The sequence below is a fragment of the Crocodylus siamensis genome, chromosome 4 (assembly GCF_052110815.1).
Source record: "Crocodylus siamensis isolate JL-2025a chromosome 4, ASM5211081v1, whole genome shotgun sequence".
NCBI classification, from domain to species: domain Eukaryota; kingdom Metazoa; phylum Chordata; order Crocodylia; family Crocodylidae; genus Crocodylus; species Crocodylus siamensis.
This window is the reverse complement of record NC_143398.1, coordinates 165135967-165155636: the sequence shown is the minus strand read 5'-3', so window position 1 is coordinate 165155636 and position 19670 is coordinate 165135967. Positions and strand designations below refer to the sequence as shown.

The following is a 19670-nucleotide window of genomic DNA, read 5'->3' as shown; positions in this document are numbered from 1 at the left end:
AAAATCTTATATGATCATAGTTTTGCTTATGTGAAACATGTGCAGGAAGCAATAGCATCAGCATGCAGAAGTCCTAAGGGACTGGGAGCCAACCTTTTTGGCAGGCATGCCACAAGTGAGCCCAAAGGACCCTTTCCGAGGCCAATCCAATCCCCTTCCCTTGCCTGATCTGCTAAGATTTCCTGCTTCCTGTCCTCTGCTCCCTACCTGATCTGGTATTCTGCTTCCTGCTGTACCTGCTGCTGTGCTAACCTGTCTCCTCCTTGATATGCCACATGCCACACAAAGATGGCCTTATCTCAAGCCAACTTGTGGCACACATGGCACCCAAAGGCCAGCTGTGTGTGTAGAGCAGATATAGGCAGAATAATTCAAGTGGGCTCAGGGAGAGCACTGTTATCAGGATTCCTTTATATCTCTTGAAAAGTGAAGCTTTTGCTGCTAAAAATCAGCATTACAGCACTGGCCAGATTACTCTTCACCCTTTGGAGCAAAAGAATGTTACTGACTGCTAAGGGCTGAACCTACTATTCAAAGAAACCATGGATTCATAGTCGTGCCAGTTATTATACATGGCCAATGGCATACTGCCACTGCATTCACTTGCTCTCTTCCCTCTCAGCATACACACACAGTCTGACATAGTTTAAAGCTGGTTCTAGCCCATCAAGTGACTGAAAAAATGGAATTGATGGGTGCCCTGTTTTGGGTTCAAGGATTTCTGCTGCAAGCATGTTCAACTGTGAAATAAAAAGAAGTTCTCTCTCAAACTTAACAGTCCTACAAACTCAGCCCATATTCTTTTTACCTTACCATTAAGTTTCTGCAGGACAGGAGGGAACAGGTTACGCCCCCAAAAAATTCCATTGTCTCCATACTATATCCTTGGTGACATCAGTACAACCCAACTGCCTTTAGTGGATTTACACAGTGCAAACATCTGGAGTTTAATAAAACGTGTCAGCTGGTCATACATACAGAATGGAATTCAGCTAGTTTCTCCTTAGCCCTGTTGGGTCTGAGGGACAAATAGGAACAAGAAAAAAATAAATAAAATCAGAAAAAAATGTTTCTATTACTAAGAGGTGAAGATGCCTCTGAATACACGCACAGAATAGTTCTGTTGAGTAGTAGAGATTTTACACCCTCACAGTAGAACTGCCCCTTTAAGCAGTGGCAGAGATCTATCTATCTATTTTTTTTTTTTTAAAGAAAAAGAAAAATTAAGCAACTACTGTATTGTTCCAAGAAGGCAACCTCACATTTTCAGGTTCAAAATTTAGGGGAAGGAGACAACACAACTCCCCAGCCTCCCCACCAGATGTGACAGCATTCACAGTACTAGTCTGTTCAATGTTTCTGCAGGGGTTGCAGCATGATTACTACTGGATTGTCAGGGGCCCACTTATAAGTCAATTTTGCATACAATTTGAATGCAATTTTTATGGTTATTTTTATTTTGGGGTGGGGGGGCAGGAAGCAGGGGCAGCAGACGTCAGAACACTATGGTACCTGAACACTATGCTAATGTGATTTTTATATAGATTTTTTAAAGGACTCAACAGAGACAGATACCTAACTGCCACTTACTTTTTTAAAGTCTTTTATATAAAAATAAAGAGCAAGATTAAATGATTAAATAGGTATTGCAAGCCTGAACAGGTGTTACAGACAAGAATAGCATATTCATGATAAACAGGATAGAAGGAATTAAATAATTATATGAAATGGATTGATCCCTGAACTCTAACAAGCAGCCATTTGTTTACAATAATCAATCATTTATTAACACCTTTTAAGTATTTATAAAAGCAACTTTAATGCAAGGTGCAGCCTTTCACCGTAAGTAGTAGTTATCCTCTCACACAAATAGGAAATGCACAGGACCACAGGCCTGTGAATGAGAGAGCCTGGCATCAGGAAGCCTCTGGCTTAAGTCTAGGGATCAAGAGTAAGGGACAATCATTCAACCTATAGTTATAAAATTAACTATAAAATTGTATGCAAGTGTTAAGAACTGCATACTGAACAACAAGGAATACGTAATTTCCTGAATTTTGGGAAATGTTGAGGAACATAAAGGAATTAACTGTTGCAAAACTGCAACCACATTTTCAAAATGATTGACATAGCAAACAGCTGTCTAGTTACTTCAAGGAGGAAAATATCTGTGATAAAGTAAGAAAATCCTTTTGATTAATGAAACAAACAAGCAAGCATTGTGTTGTCTGTGGAGAGTACCATTAAGCAAAATCACAAGATACTTTTCAAACATCTCAGATCATTTAGAGTACTTATACAAATGGCTCTATCCTGCAACCATGCAGGGAATTCTTTTACTTTTGTAAATAGGTTGAACTCAACTGCTACAGGGTACAGTTAACTACATACAGTTGCAGAATTGGGCCCTCAGGAAGAAATACTTTAATCCAAGGATTATTCAATAAAATAAAAAGAAGCAATATCTGAATAAGCATCTGAGTTTGCACAACACTCATGAATGGCTCTAAAACATTTCCATTTTAAAAAGTCACCAGACATTTTTAATATAGTTGTGAAATTTAAAAACACAAAAAAATTCTACATCTAACATTTTATTTCTTTGGGTATTCCTCAGGTTAGATGAATTGAAAAAGTTAGGATTGTTTGCAGCCCACCTCGCAGTGCCTGAGACGACGAGCCCATGCAGGAGTGTTTGGGGGCAGTGGTTGAAGAGGGACAGGAAAGGGGTCTTCCACCATCCTGAAAAGAAAAGTCAACAACATAGATAACCAGGAGAGGAGAGCAACATCTAAATCAAATCTACAGGTAATATAGAATTCCTCTGTTTTATATCATTGCATTATAACTATGGTTAATGTTTATCATGAAACTGTAGTCATGGTAGCCACTCCCTTGATTTTGGCAATTGTTTTTAAAACAGTTGATAGTTTTTCTCATAATATATTTTTCTGCAAGTTACTGCTAAAATAATTAACAATTATATAACCAGCAATGCCATATTTAAACTACAACTGACTTTTGTATTCACCCAAGCTGTCATTCAATAAAAAAACAGAAGTATATCCTTATATTAGAACTTTTTAGCTTCTAAAAAGCTAAAATTCACTGGCAAATACTAGATTTTTTTCATAATGTTTGCTGATAGAATGAATAAATAAATAAATCACAGCCAGAACACTTTTAAGACAAACAGACCAATCTTGTTGGAGATTTACTGACATTTGTAGCAGAACTCTGGAGACTGAATCAAGTGTTTAAATTGAGAATTGCGTTTCCATGCTTCCTTCAGGAGTGAGATGCAACATCTGTTAAGGGAATATTTCCAGCCCCCTAAAACCTGCATCTGTCTTACCATTCAAAGACCTAAGTTAATCACCATACCCTAAAAATCAAGCTGCAGACCTGCCAAACTCTTGGGAGTTTTAATATTTAACATCTTCAAAACTTTAAAAATGAATCCAAGCATCCATTCACAAAATATTTCCTTACATTTTATGGAAGTCTTTAGTGTACTCAATATGTAAAATAAATGTTACTTTACACGGTTAAGATTATTGTAAATTTCTACGTCTTTTTTGTTTTCATCAAATATTTTTGTAAGATAACATGCTCACCAGATAGGGAAGAAAGACCAGGAAAAAATCTAAATTAATATTTATAAGGTTTTTTTGTTTTTTCTAAAACAAAAAGAAAATTTGTATATAAAGAAAAATACTAAACTTCTCTCAGCTAGAGACTTTAGACAAAGTTTATCAGTGTACTGGAACACAACAGATGTAAGTCACACTAGATCTTTGAAAAGCCATTTCAAGATCAAGCTCTTACCTATGATTCATAAAAAAAAAATAAATAATCATCAATGCAAATACAAGGAATTGTATTCCCTCAAACTCTCACTGCTCTTTTTCACGCACTGGACCATTTTCCATTCTCATTACACAAATATCAGTCTGGAATAACTTTAATGGTCAAAATGGAGTACACTGCTGTTGAGATCAGACTACATGCCTCTCTATTTACATTTAACATCCATCTCTCTTTCACTGTCAGATTTATAGACATTTCTTACCTGCTATATTGAAACCTTTTGTATGTCACTCAATAGTAGTAACAGACTAATATCTTGGAAAGGGGAAAGGGGGAGGAAGAAGGGGGGAATTCTGTGATAGTTCTGCACAAAAACATAAATTTAATTAATGAAAAACACTAACTGTAGAGGCACTAGTGATACAAAGTGGTAGCTGTCTAACTTCTGACCTACCTGGAACCTGTCTTTCTGGAGACTGTGAGGGATGCATGAGGATGAAGGATATAACTGCTTGTACCATCTGCAATAGCAGCCACTGCAACAGTCTGTAAGTTCCCAGCATTGCGTTTATCTTCTGAAACATCTTTGCAAAAATAAAAAATCCTCCCATTTAATAACTGAACCACAGAATGGGAAAATGACAAGGTCTGATTAATCTTGATCTGCAGGGAAAGTAAACATTTTTGCACATGAAACAAGATTATGGAGGTGGCAGTTTCTGGAGATGTTTAATAATTAATTATGTATCATTACTGATGAAGTCTAGGGATGTGTATACAAATGTGGATGTTTACTATTAGGTTACAGACATGGGTACATTTGGAGCCATTTCAAAAGGACTGAAGCTATTATGTTCCTTTTATTATATGTGGACAAGATGGGAATGATAAAATGTTTCAAAACTGCTCCAACTTAAACCCTGAATGAAATAATGTTAAAAGCTGGAGCGTTTTTGCAACATCTGCACTGTTCCTGGCTTGCCCACAATAAAAGAAACATAACAGCTAGTGCTTATTTGAAACTGTTCCAAATGTATGCAGTCTCCATACCCTTATATTGTTGTATTTGGTAACCCCATTATAGAAGGTTAATTCTGCATAACGAAGCAAATAACTGCATCCAACATACTACAAAAAATCTGTCTTGCATTTTAACAAAAAGGTATCAGGGTTGCATTACACATTGATTGTTACACACTAGTTCACTTTGTAATAAGAATGTCTTAAGAAGCTAAAAGCAGTGTCTCTCATAAAAAGGAATACCAAAAAAATGGAGAGGCAAAGACCTTAGATAATTCCATTTGAGTGAGCAAAGGCATCTCCACTGTACATTAATTATGGTGGGTCATTACAGTCATTTGCATGTGAAAGTGATAATACACTCACAGCTCTTTTTGTCATCAAAGCATTTAACAACATGATTAAGTCTTCAAATCCCTGGCAAAGTCAGGGTTTTTTTTATTACTACCCCCACACACACACACCCCAAAAATATTATTTTCGGATAGAGATGATGGTAGATAAGTCTGCAAGCAGTTTGGAAGCTGTTTAAACAGACCATATTAGAGGCTCAGGAAAAGTTTATATGCCACAAATCAAAAAGGGTACAAAGTGGACCAATAAAACTCCTGTATGATTTAAAAGCAGAATTAAAGAGGCCATTCAAGGCAAAAGGCATTCTTCAAACAAACAGGTATGTGCAAGTAAAAAAAAAAACAAACCAGAAAGCTCAAACTCTGGCACATCAAGCACAAAAATGACATAAAGCAACTCAAAAAACAAATTTGGGAAGTGTCTAGCAAAAGATGCTAAAGCTAATATAGAAACCTGCTTAAATACATCAGGAGCAGCAAGTCAGCTAGAGAATCCGTGGGACCATTAGATGACCAGGTGGTAAAAGGTACACTCAGAGATGATAAGGTCATAGCAGAGAAGCTAAATGAATTATCTGCATCAGTGTTTACTGAAAATGCTGGGGAACTTCCCAAGCCAAGTCAAGCTTTTTTAGTATATAGGTCTCATTAAATATTATTAAAGTCACCAGGACTGGATGACATTCACCCACGAGTTCTAAAGGAACTCAAAGGAGAAATTGCAGAACTGTTGACAATAGTACATAACCTATCATTACAAATGGCTTCTGTGCCAGAGGACCGATAAGATGCCAACATAACACCCAATCTTCAAAAAAGGCTGCTGGGACCCTACAGACTAATGAGTCTCATTTCCATTCTTAGTAAATTGATAGAATATATAATAAAGAATCAAATCAGCAGTCACATGGACAAGTATGATCTGCTGGGGAAGAGTCAGTGGTTTTTTTTGTAAAAAAAATCCTGCCTCACCAATCTACTGGATTTGTAGAAGGTGTCAACAAGCATGTGGACAAGAGGGACCTAGCTGACATAATATATTTGGGCTTTCAGAAAAAGTTTTTGACAAGGTCCCTCACCAAAGGCTTAACAAAGCAAACAAAAAACCCCAAACTAATGTTGCCATGGGATTGGATGGCAGGTTCTTTTGTGGCTTGAGAGCTTGTTAAAAGATAGGAATCAAAGAGCAGGGCTAAATAGTCACTTTTCAGGCTGGAGGGAAATCAAAAGTGGACCTATAGGGATCCATGCTGGGTTTTACATTGTTCAACATTTTCATTCATGACTTGGAAACGGGGGTGCACAGTGAAATCTCCAATTTTGCAGATGACACCAAATTATTCCAGGTAGTTAAGCCCCAAAGCTGACAGAGAGGCTGCAGAAAGATCTAACCACTCTAAGTGAGTGGGCAGAAAAAGTGGTAGATGAACTTCAGTATCGATAAATGCAAAATAATGGAGGGTGGGGGGCAAAACCACCTCAACTACACACACACAGTGCTGGGTCCTGAACTAGCTGTTGACTCAGGAAAGAAACCTTGGAGTGCAACCAAAAAAGAAACCTGTGCAGTGGCAACCAAAAAAAGCCAATAACTCCTGGCATCATTAAGGGGGGGAATAAAAAGCAAAACAATGAACGTCATCATGCCATTGTAACAAATTCATGATGCGCCCACATCTTGAATGCTACGTGCAGTTTTAGTATCCAAATCCCAAAAAGGAGGTAAAAGAACTAGAAAAGATAGAGGGGGGCAACCAAAATGATCATGAGTACAGAACAATTATCATGCCAGGACACTAAAAATACCAGGACTCTTCAGTTTGGAAAGAAGTCAGCTGAGGGGGGATATGACAGAGGTCTATGAAATCATGAAGGGTGTGGACCATGTGACAGGGATCTTTTGCACACCAAATCCCAGAATACTAGAACTAGGGGGCACCCACTGAAATTAGGAGACCAGTTTAAAAACTAACATGATGACATACTTCAAAAGGTACTGGGATAATTCATGGATCATCTATTGATAAGTGTTGAACAGAACAGTTGGAGATGTTTCTTCTCACATCTCTAAAATCAATAACGATGGATGCCAGGGAAGGTACCAGATAAGGAATAGAGCACTCTGGTTCAATGCTGTCCCTCGATAGCATTGACTTCTGCCACTGTCAGAAACATGATACTGAGCTAGATGGACCATTGGTATGGCACTTCTTGTGTTCTTATTTTAAGATGACAGAACAGTGTTGGAACTCAGATTAAATCAAAAATCTTGCTTTCAGTCTACATTCCTTTATGGAAAAATGGAATGATTATTCAACTATTAGCTCAGATAAATATTTATGTTTCATTCACAAAAAGTATTTTGTACAGATAACACATCCTCTAAGATCAATATAAATCGAATTTGACTATGCAGTTAAAGAAAAATTTGTAGAAAAATTATGTAGCTGACACTAGAGTACTGCATCCAGTTCTGGGCTCCACAATTTAAAAAGGATGTGGAAAAGCTTGAAAGTCTAGAGGAGAGCCATGTGCATGATCAGAGGGCAGGAAAACAGGCCTTATGAGGAGAGGCTAAGAGCCATGGGACTCTTCAGTTTGCAAAGCACAGGCTCAGGGGGGACCTGGTGGAGGCCTATAAGTATATAAGGGGTGTACATCAGGAGATGGGGGAAACAGCTGTTCACTAGGGCACCCCATGGGATGACAAGGTCTAACGGTCACAAACTTCTCCAAGATCATTTCAGGCTGGACATATGGGACAACTTCTTTACTGTCCAAGTCCCCAAGGCCTGAAACGCACTGCTACCAGAGGCGGTGCAAGCACCTACTCTGGACTTCTTTAAGAGGCAAATGGACATATATCTTGCTGGGATCCTGTGACCCCAGCTGATTTCCTGCCCTTGGGGTAGGGGGCTGGACTCGAAGATCTTCCAAGGTCCCTTCCAGCCCTAATGTCTATGAATCTGTCCCCAGCAACAGTAAAAGCAAATTCTTTTTAACTATGGATTTTTCTTTAGGTTATAAAAGAAAAATATTAGCCCAAATTCAGGGGCAGGTTTCAGTGCTTAGTGTGTTCATTGACAAATAGACATAGGTAGGGTTCAAATTACACTTACTCGGGGGGGGGGGGGGGGGGGGCGGGGGAGCCTGCACCCATGGCAGCTGAAAGGAGCCACTGCCACTACCTGGGATGCTTAGAAAGACATAGCGTGGGCCAGTGGCTGACTGTGGTGGGGTGAGGGTCCTCATCTTTTATGGTCAAGAGCTACCTCTTAATATGAAACCTGTACATAGTCCCCTTTAAGTGAACAATTTCTGCACTATGTAAACAACTTTAGTAGTAGTCTCTTTTCTTCATAGGAGACTTACTTTGTAAGCACAAACAGGCCTATAGCTTTGTGTTCAACCTACAACAACTCGTGAAAATTTTGAAATGCCACTACATTCCTAAATTGTTCCTAAGAAAAACCTAGGACTTCTTTGCATATGCAAGTGTACGCTTACTTGAACTTGCATGAAATACATTTCTGACAGTGAGAAAAAAAAGCTGGCAAGTTGTTTTCTTCTGTGGAGTAGCATTTCCCCTAAATAGTCTGCATTCAGTTTCACAGCAGATTTCAATCATCTTCAATGGCCTTTGGAGCAGGACCAAAATGCATGAGTACAACCTTCTACATTTTACTGCTTTGAAAACAGCTACTGAACTTTATAAAAAATTAAACAATGATACAAATTACTACAAACTACCAATATTTTAGTAAGAAATCAAAGTTTGATTTGTTTAATTCATCCCAGACTGTTTTTTTCTTCAGATACTCCTGCAACTCACTCTAAGCATGGCATCCCAAATAGCTCACATTTGCAGGCCTAGCTGACTAATACAACCTGACTTTAAGTTCTTTAAAAAAATTCCATTTTGGAAAATTCTAAAATCTAACAGATTTTTCATTTCCCTTTTTCTAACAGCTCATGCTGCAACATAAAAAATTGCCAAACCCCTAAACACTAAAACTGTCTATACACGTGCTCTGAGGTAGAAGAGGGGCACTTTAATTAATTAGAACTGCTCTCAGAGCCACTCTCTAAAGTGCCCGCGGCATCACATGTATTCAGCATCCCATACATCAAAATGGCATTGGAAGCGCTTTAACTAAAGCTTGTTTGACGCGCTTTACTTAGAGCGCCCCCATCGCCATATTGAAGTGTAGGGATGCTGAATAGACGTAATGTGGAGGCTGCTGGAGTTCACTAATTAGCATGCTCCAGTAGAACCAATTGAGTCTGCTCCAATGTGTGCCAATTAACATGCATTGGAGCAGACATCTAACATGTGCATAGATGCCCTTACAATAAGAAGGAATTCCCTTTCTGAAGGTTTTCCTTGCTTTTAAGAAAAGGTCGTTTTAAAGCAGGAATAGGCAATTATTTCAGGTGGAGGACCACTTAATGGAGGTTTGGTGAGCTGTCAAGGGCCACATGGGTAGCCCCACCCCTTGGCAGGTGCCCCACCTCCTGGCTGTCATCTTGGCAGTCCCACACCTAACCCCTGACCTTTGCCACCAAAAGTCCCTCCCCTTGCCCACCAAAAATACTCCTTTGGTGGGGGGAGGGGGGGTTGCCACCTTAGAACCAGAAAAAAAAACCTAATTGTACATTAAAAGTTAAACACCTACTATAACATATTTTAATTTTATTGAAAAAAGTATTTTTGTCATGATTTGTGTTTTTGTACTGTATATAGAAGTGACTGCATAACTCAAAAATAAATTCTTAGTCTTTTGTATTGTGCAGGGGGTGTAGTTGGGGTGTGTGTGCATGTGGTTTGTGGGGTATGAGGACCCCCCACCACACTCCCCCATGGTGCAGCCACGTGCAGGGGCACTGGTGCTTGGCTGCAGCCAGCTCTGAATGTTGCAATGAGGAATGCAGCCCCTGCTGTGCTGTTTGTTTCCCTGGCGCTGCCTGTACTTGTAGGGGACAGGAGGGAAGCCCCAGGCGCTGGAGCCGGCTGCTTTCCCCGCTCCAGCCTGCTCCAGTGCCTGGGGCTTCTCTCCTGTGCCCCGTAAGTACAGGCAGCACTAGGAAAACAAACAACCCAGCAGGAGCTGCACTCCTTGCAGCGCTGGCCGGAGCCAGGCACCAGTGCCAAGCAGAGCACCCCCCTCGGCTTCCCCCACTACTACTGCTGCCCCCGCTGCCTGCCATGAGGGGGGGTTGGGAGGGGGCACGGGAGGGGTCCCCATACCCCTCACACCCACACCCTGCCCAGCCGAGCTCTGAGCTGCTGCCACAGCCCTGGGCACAAGCTCTGCACTGCAGCCAGAACCCAGCCCCAGGCTGCAGCCCTGCTTCCTTCCCTACCTGTTGCCTGGAGAGAGCCAGACACTGGAGAAGCCTGCAGTAGCGGCATCGCCCCATGCTAGCAAAGCCAGCCCTTCTGCCCACGAGAATGGGAGTGAGACATAATAAGGTATGTTGAGGGTGGGTGTAGTCACCTCACTCCTACCCCTGCATGCAGAAGAGATGGATGGGGCACAATTCATTGGGGGGGGGGGAGAATATGCGCCACAGACTGGATGAAAGATGAAAGTGCCTAGAAGGCTGGATGCAGCCCACAGGCTGTATTTTGCCCACCCCTGTTTTAAAGGTATGTTAAAAGAAAACTTGAAAGTTGTGACTACTGTTAAAGTCATGTTTCAAATTTGGGACTAACTAAAAATAAAGCAAAAAATCAAAGTGAGAGCTGGAGAATGTACAATATTTACTTGATTCTAGGATAAGCCCTCCCTTACCTAGTCCCATTTAACATGGGGGAAACAACTCCCCATCTCAGAATCATGTACAAATGCAATGGGGTATCAGGGAGCTGCTATGACTCTGGCTCCACCCCTACCCAGAGTCAGGGTCATAGCTGCAGCAATTGCCTCCCTCCACTGTCCCTGAACCCCACCATTTGCCCCCTACATCCTCTCCCCCCAGTCTCCTCCATCTCCCTCCCCACAATTACCCTTGCTCTGTACCAACGGGCTCCATTCACACTGCAGCCTGGGGCACTGACCACAGCCCCTGCCTGGCCCAGCAACGACAGGGCACAGCCTGTACAGCTGCTATGATGGCTGAGCCAGGGCTGCACTTAGTCCCCAAGGCTAGATGGGAATGGAGCCTCTTCCTGTTGGGGCATGGACTCCATGGGAGTAGCGGGTGACCCTTGTGCCACTTATAAGTTGGCACCCATAGGTGGTGCCCCTCTTGCCTATCCCTAGTTACAGGGCTGATTTGGGAACTCTCATTGATTTTTCACAGGTTTTTTGGATCGTGGGACTGACTAAAAGCTCATTGAAGTTAATGTTCTGTTTCAACTTATATATATGTTACACGTGAGCAAATACAGTAATTAAACAACACAGCTGTATACTTGAAATCAGGCCAGAAGGCAAAGGTTGTTTTTCATTTACCTTGAGTAAGTTTTAAGTCACCAAGCTTTGGCAATTCTTGTGTGTTCTAATCCTTATGCTGCAATCCTAACATGCCCCATAATAAGAGACACTTCATTTCTGAAAAGCAGGATGCAGAAAAAAAGGATCTTTCCTTGAAAATACTAGTAAGTTGCAGCAAGTATCTGAGTTATCACAGTTAGAAAGACCAGCAAGCCCATTACGCTGCTCCCTGTGAAGTAGCACAGGTTACTTTCACTTTCCAAGGGAAAAAACTGACCATACAGAAACTACTGTTGCTATATTTCCTCATTTATAATGCACCCCACAACTTCCACTGGCTGACTTTTGGGGGGGGGAAGGGGAAGGAGGAGAGTGCTATATGTAAGAAAAACGCAGTAATTTGACTTATGTAGTTATTAGTTTATGAACAATGTAAGAACTATTAGATTTATTTTCAGGCTATAACAACAACTCAATGCATAAACCTGAGCAAGGTCTTAGTCAAATACTCTGTGGACTCTCACAAAAAGGTATGGGACAATACAGAATGTAAATCAGGATAGAATTTCGCTCTCAGTATCTCCACTTCCCCATAACATGACTAGAGATGAGCATAATGCACAACACTTGTTCCATAGGAACCCAGTCCATTTTAAATAATATTTGTAATGTGCATTAAGATCTTCAGATTACAGTTGCTATAAATGCAAGTTCTTGGCATTATATGCCTAATTGTGACTGAAGATAGAAGAAAGTGCAAGAAGCTCATCAGAAGGGATCATCCGATATGTTGGGTCACAAAAATACACAACCCTCAAGCCCCACAGATAAAACTGACCTTGAGCGCTGGTTACATCCAAAAGTTGCCCTTGAGGGATAATCACTTGTGCCATTCCTGGCTGTGTAGACGGTATTACATGTAGTACCTGTCCATTTTCTGACTGGCTGGCAACAATCATCTTTAAAGTAAGCACACAAGATGTGTGGGGCTAGTTACTAACTGAGCCATGATGTAGTTAACGGGTTTGTATTTTCATTAACATACTTGGGTTACTACCACTAAATCAATTCCTTTTGAAAAGGTTTTACATTTGCTTTCATAATCCCAATTTGATTTCACAACATGAATAAAACTGCTAGTTTATGATGGAAGAGAGTACCACCCTGCAGTATAGGTACAATTGATTGCCAGATGCTTAATTACTTTTTAAAATGTAATATTTAATTAGCTCAAAAGCAGAGGTAACCACATGTGACTTTTTGTGGTATTCAGCCTTATTTAAAACTTTGAACATAACTAATAGCTCTATCAACAAGAACTTTGAAAATGGTATTTACCATCTTAAGTTGCCCTCATTCCCTTAAATTAAAGCATCATAGCCAGGCACAGCATCCACAAGCTTACAGTTTTGCAAAATCATTTTTTTAAATGCCCTAATAAATAGTTGTCTTCTAGGGGTGTAGGTTGTAACTGTGCTAGTCTAGGGACATAGAAAAAGCACACACCAACTGCTGAAACTTCTTTAGCCTGACAAAAAGTTTTTGAACCCAAAAGCTTGCTTAATAATTGTTTTCCAACTATTTAAATTGGTCTAATAAAAGATATCAGATTCACCCAAAGAACCTTGTCTGCCTACTTGTCTTCTATGTTTTCAAAGTTTTTCCCCACTTTAGTAATTCTAATAAGATGTATTTTTAATTTCTCTCTGTAGACATTCAAGAGATACCAAAAAACTCTCACTCAGAGATGTGTCTTTATTGAAAAAAGGTTTCAGATTTGCAAGGCATTGTTTGAAGCTTTCTTTTACATACAAATTAATCAGATGGCAGAAAGATGGAGGGCTGTAGCTGGCTAATTTACTGCTGATGACATAATTCCACTCAAAGGACAAGCATTCAGCATAGGAGAACAGAGGAGAAGAGGGGGAATTAAAGCAGGAAAGCATCACAGACCATGCTCACTCTAAGATGGGCTTCCATGTGTTTTAAGAACATCTATATACTGTCTTTTTATTTCAGAAAAAAGATAGTGATGGCTTATTTTGGGAATTTAAGACCTGAGAGGAGAAAACTGGGAAGTTAATTAAACCATTCTGAAATTTTTCTATAAAATGTTTAAAAAAAAAAAAAATCACATTAAGACATTTGTCCTTAAAACTTGTTCTTCTTTTGGGAGCTCAGTGTCTATGTGGATTCAGCTGTACTCACCATCTGTGTACTGGAACCCCCTATTGACTGAAGCTCATAAAGAGGCTGGCCATTCAGGTCTACTAGATGAAATTCTCCTGTGGAAGGAGGCTGCTGCTGGGACAAGTGAACTGCTGTATTTGAAGGTGCAGAAGAACTGTCCGAAACATGCACTGTAATGGGCAAGACTGTTGGAGAGTCGTTCTGTCCAAATGATGGATCTCTGGAATCCATGCAGGTTAGATGCTTTCACAAAGGAAAGACAGTAAAATATATTTTAAAGAATCATATTTGACATGGTATTTGCCACATTGTATTGCCACAACTTTTATTGTCCTCGCTTTTTTCCCCCACCAACTGCTCAAGTGACTACTTTCTGTTCTTATTCCCCTGAAAGCTAGCCCTTCATGTCTCTTAGAATGACGACTCTCTACTACAGTAAAACAAAATACGCTCAATGCTTCTTGTACAACAAGAAAAAAGAGAGAAAGCTAATTATTTCAAATTATTAGATTGCTCCAGAAGACTTAAGAATAATGCTTAAAAAGTTAAAAAGGGAAACAATCCCAACTAATACCTGCTCCAAAAGTAAATTTTAAAGTATGAAGCTTTTTTAAAAAGTTATAAATATGACGTCACTTGAATTTCAAATGAACAAACCTTTAACTTTCTATCCGTAGCCAAAATAAAACTAAAACAAACACACTTTTTTTTCAATTTTCATAGCATTATCAAGCAATGGTAACAATACAAAGTATAACATATATACTCAGTAGGTTGAATAAACCTATTAAATATAAACAGCGTATTGATTTCACAAAGCCTGTAGATTTGGTATAATCGTACCACATCACGTTTTCCTTTCTGAACCTTGCGCACTAACTGGCAACTTAGTGTTTTTCTTTCACGTTAGTATGGTTTTTGAAAACTAATGAATGGCTTGTCTATTTGTATAATGGACTGTTTGAATCTCATTTGAACAATATGAAGACAAGTGGAGTTTGTTTAGCTTTTTCTAGTAATCATATGTCCATTAATTATTGTATGGTGCTTTATAAACTAATCACTATGACAACACAAAGTTTGTTTATTCACTAGTTCTAATATATGAAAAAAAGAAAAAGTTTCTAAATTCTATACCAAGGTCAAAAACATTGCAAATCAGGAGTGTCAAATCCGAGTGTCACTAGGCCCTCATGGCTGGCACAGGGTGTGCGCTATCTGTACTATGGGCAGTACAGATTAGTCCAGGATGCTGCATCCACCCCATGTGCTGGGCCCTTGTACCACGTGAAGAGTCTAAGCCAAACACCTGTGCCAGCCCTGTGCACAAGAAGTCCTAAAGCCAGTGCATGCTGCATTGGACTGGCCACACTTGTTATACATGGTACAGGGGGCCAGCACAGGCCATGCACTCCATGCAGCACCTCACTGGACTGGCACCATGTGCTGACTTTGGCATGGCTCAAACTAGACCAGCTCCGAAGTCAGCATGCAGAACCAGACTGACCCGTTGTGCTGCATGGAAGGTGCACAGCCAGCTCAATCCCACATTACGTACAGCAAGCACCAGCCCTGAGGTTCGGTGTGTATGTGGTTCCTGAGGCTGGAAAGGGACACGTGCTACCCACAGTCTGGACCCAGCACTGCACGCAGCAGAGTTCCAGGACATGGGCTACATGTGGCACCCCAACCAACCCCCCATGCTGTCCACAGTGTCTGGAGCCAGCACATGGAGGTTGGGCCCATGATCTATGGCAGGGGTAGGCAAAATATGGCTCATGGGCCAGATTCAGCCCGCAAGGCTGTTCTACCCAGCCCATGGGGCACCTAAAAAAAATTTAGAAAATGAATATTTATCTGTCTTTGGTTCCTGTCAAAAATGACAGGAACCAGGGGCAGTAGGGCCCAGGGGAAGCCCCAGTGGGCTCCAGCAACAGCAGGGCCTGCCCAGCCCTGCCCCCACAGCCGGCAGCCCCAGCAGGGGTTTCCGGCCTGGGAACATGTGGCTACACCCACACCGGAAACTCAGGTAAGGTGGGGGGAGCATGCCTTGCATGTGAGCTCCGGGTGGGCAGCAGCAGCAAACACTGCCTGGTGCAGCAAGTGGGGGGGGTCACAGCTGCTGCTGCTGCAGCACAGCCCTGACAGGCAAGCCCAGCCTGGCAGCAGAGGCAGGTTACAAGCTGGTGCTAGGGCCATTTTTCCCTGGGCTCAGCACCAGCTTGTAAGCCACCCCTGCTGCCAGCCTGGGCCCCACACTGGCTCTGGGCTTGCCCATCAGGGCTGCACCATGGCGGCAGCAGCTGCAGCCCCCTCGCTTGCCACGCCGGGCAGTGTTTGCTGCTGCCTGCCCAAAGCTCACACACTGCGCGGCCCAGAGGTGGCGGTGGCAAACACTTCCCAGCACAGCACAGCCCTGACAGGCAAGCCCAGAGCCGACGCAGGGCCCAGGCAGGCAGCGGGGGTGGGTTACAAGCTGGTGCTAAGCGTGGGGAAAAAGTGGCCCCTCAGCTGCTGTGTGGCCAGCAGCCCGTGCTGCAGTGGCTTGCAGCCCACATGGGGCTGCCTGTACCTGGTCAGGACAGCCCCGTGTGGGCTGTGAGCGGCTGCAGCAGGGAGCACCAGCCACAGGGCAGGGCCACTTTTACCCGTGCTCAGAACCAGTTTTTTCCCTCCCGGGAAGCAGAGAGGTCAGGGCTGCGCACTGCCCCCTATCTGTACCACGGGGCTGGGGGGCACTGGGAGTGAGCAGATATATAGGGCCCACACAAGTGTCCTGGGGCCAGTGCCAGCAGGGCCCAGAAGCTCTATGGAACTGGGCCAGCTCCCCCCTCTCCCTACTGGTACAACCCAGCCTGGCTCTGCAGACCCCTGCCAGCATGCGCCCCGCTCTGGCCCCCACCAGTGCTGGTCCTGAGACATTGGTCCCAAGACATTGGGACATGGGTCCCAAGATGGTGACTGGGGGGGGGGGGTGTGGCACCTGTCAAGGGGCAGGGCTACCCATGTGGCCCTTGAGAGCTTGCCAAAACAGGGTTAAGCAGCCCTCCGCCAGAAATAATTGCCCTCCCTAGCCTATGGGCTAGATCATATAGCTCCACAGGTCGGATCCAGCCAGCAGGCCATACGTTTGACGCTCCTCCTCTAAATAGAATGGTCTTAACTCTAAACACCTATTTTGCTCTTTCAGGAAAGAGGATTGATGGCTTGCTCTATTCAATTAAATCAGAACAATGATAACTCATTTATTGTATTAGTTGCTTTAACATACTATACGAGGAACAAAATACATTATTTTATTTTGAGAACGTGGCCATCTTGGAATGCACAAAACTGTAAAATGAACAAAGGAACATTAATGCATATTTTCAGGAACTGGATGAAAATACTTTGATAGAAGACAGATGGCAACAGCCAGAAGAGCCCCTGGTAGCTAAACAAGCTTCTAAATGCATATTTAGATACCAATATAAGCAGACTGATTTTCAGAAGCGTTGAACACCCACCACTCTCATCCACTCCAGTTAGTATTTCTTTCAGAAATCTTTCAATAACTTTTTTTAAGTAACACAAGCATACCATCCTTGAGAGATCTGCAGTTTATTAAATTCATTACCAGAATGCAATCCGATTAAAATTAACACCCAGACAGCCATTCATTCTAAATTAAACAGTATTAAAAATCAAAGTAAAGACAAGTCTGTACATTAAAGTTAAGTAATGAGAGGAAGAATAGATGAGATTTATTGATATGCAACGTAAACAGATTATTGCTGTGTTATAAACTCTTCACAGATGGTGGAAATAAGTTACTGGGACAACTATATTCCAGTTTGTCTCACCTGATATGAATGGCCATGCGTTTCTGACTCTCCTGTCCTATTCAAGTTGACTAGCAGTAAGTCTTTGGTTCTCTCCATGCTGACATCATGATCAACTCCATTGTTTTCCATTACAAGGCAGCCTGGAAAAAAAAACTGCAGCACTTCATTTGAGCCTCTTATTCAGAGTGCACTTTACCTCAGCTTAGAGACATTGCTTCCTAATTGCTTTTTAAAATGGAAATCTTGTAAGTTTAGGCCAAAATCTAGCCTCCTTGGAACTCAAAGACAAAACTTCCATGGTATTTTCCACAAAAGTTCTAAACCTTTACATTTCTTACCCAAGTAAAATTACAGTTGTTTTCTTCTAGAGAATTAAAGTTAGGCCCTGAATGCAAAACATTTTGCCTTCTCTGAATTAGCACACTTTGACTCCCTGTGTGTATGCATATATATAAGCACTTTTATAAATAATCTGACATTTATATAATATCCTCTCTCCAAAAGGACATCAAAATGCTATAAAAATTCGAATGGATTTTCACAAAGGCACCCACACCAACTCTGTAGCAAAATTCAGCAAAACTATTTCAGAGCAACACTAAACAACAGCAACTTGTAAGCAAATACTCAATGGAAGCCAATCAACTACTGGACCCAGGTAATTCCCTTTCCCTTAGGCACAAGGCTTAACAATTTAGTAGAAAGCTATGAAATACAATGGAACTACTTAACAGAAATATTTAGTTTTAAGGACGTTTTAAAATTAAACTTATTGAGAATGAGTTCTACTTTCATACCAGCTGCTGTATTGGACTTTAATTCATAAATATATAAACTTAATGCGTGCACTGTGCTTAGTTGAAAGCTGTAGCTTCTTCATATTCTTCAAAACAAATATAGTACCAGCAGTTCCAACACCCCAAAAAGGATAGTTTGTAGCACACGCTACACTAAGTAACTTAAAAATGTAGCTGTATTACTATCAGCTGGAAGCGCTAGTGTGGACTAGGTCAGGGTTAGGCAACCCCTGGCATGCATGACACGCAAAGGAATTTTGCTTGGCACATGTGCCTTGGGGCAGAGGTGGGGAAGGGGCCAGGGGTGCACTACCGCAACAAGGATCAGGCCCCTCGTGGTCCTATCGCCATCCACCCCTGGCACATGAACATCTTACAAGTTGAGGTTGTGGGTGTTTCCAGCACTGCCCAAAAATGTTGTCCTGGACTAGATGATGATGATTACCATCAGATCTCTAGTATGCTCATCAAGTAGACCTGAGAAGGTTTAGACATGTTTAAACTAATGATCACCCTTACCTGAAGTAACTCATTGGGGGCCACCTTTTTGGACAGGTGTGCCAGAAATCGGCCCTGCACCCTCCCTGCCTGCTATTTCGATTCCTTTCCCTGGCCCAATCTGCTGCTTCCTGCTCCCAGCCCGAGCTGCCATTCTGCTGCCTGTTCCTGCCCCAGTCACTTAGTGCCACAGGTCAGCCAGCCCTGTCCAACACCAACTGCAGCACAGCTAGCAGGCTCAGGCCAACACATTAGCACTCTACTTCAGCAGTTCCCAAACCCTGACACACTGCGCACCACCAATTTAAAGTGATACAACCTTAAATACCAACGATACAACTGTAAGTACCACCAGCAAATTTTTGTCATATAAAAGTAATTACAGTAAATCCATTAATGCATACCATTAACAGGTTGTCTGCGTACCACTGGTGGCGCATGTACCACAGATTGGAAACTGCTGATCTACTTGGCACAGAGACGTAATGGGCACAAATGAAGTGTAACGGGGAAAAAAGGCCAGGCAGAGTCACGCCCTCGTGCACTCAAATAACAGTGTTACCTTGGCTGCGTCCATTCTTAAACCAGCACCGGTGCGCTGCCCTCCTCCTTCAGATGACCACCAGGGAAGGCCCAGCCTGGAGCCCTGCTGCTGCAGCAGCCTCCGAGCTGCCCCACTCCCCAGGATGGCAGAGCCAGATGGGCCTCGAAGAGGAGAAGCAGGCGGGAAAGCTTCTG

General features: G+C 42.1%; 1 protein-coding gene across 4 annotated transcripts in view; it reads right to left on the bottom strand.

Moving 5' to 3' along the window:
* The window catches only part of CARF (calcium responsive transcription factor), a 59541-nt gene that overhangs the window by 39190 nt on the left and 681 nt on the right, over nucleotides 1-19670 (bottom strand). For 3 of the 4 annotated variants that reach the window (XM_090044773.1, XM_090044771.1, XM_090044774.1), the window contains exons 2-7: nucleotides 19495-19667; nucleotides 17656-17777; nucleotides 13832-14056; nucleotides 12462-12582; nucleotides 4265-4394; nucleotides 2658-2742 (exon numbers count right to left, since the gene is read on the bottom strand). In XM_090044773.1, coding sequence (XP_089900899.1) covers nucleotides 2658-2742; nucleotides 4265-4394; nucleotides 12462-12582; nucleotides 13832-14056; nucleotides 17656-17766 — 672 coding nt within the window. In that variant the 5' untranslated portion in view covers nucleotides 17767-17777; nucleotides 19495-19667. Of the gene's footprint in view, nucleotides 1-2657; nucleotides 2743-4264; nucleotides 4474-12461; nucleotides 12583-13831; nucleotides 14057-17655; nucleotides 17778-19494; nucleotides 19668-19670 lie in introns of all 4 variants that reach the window. The other variant, XM_090044775.1, reaches the window with a different exon arrangement.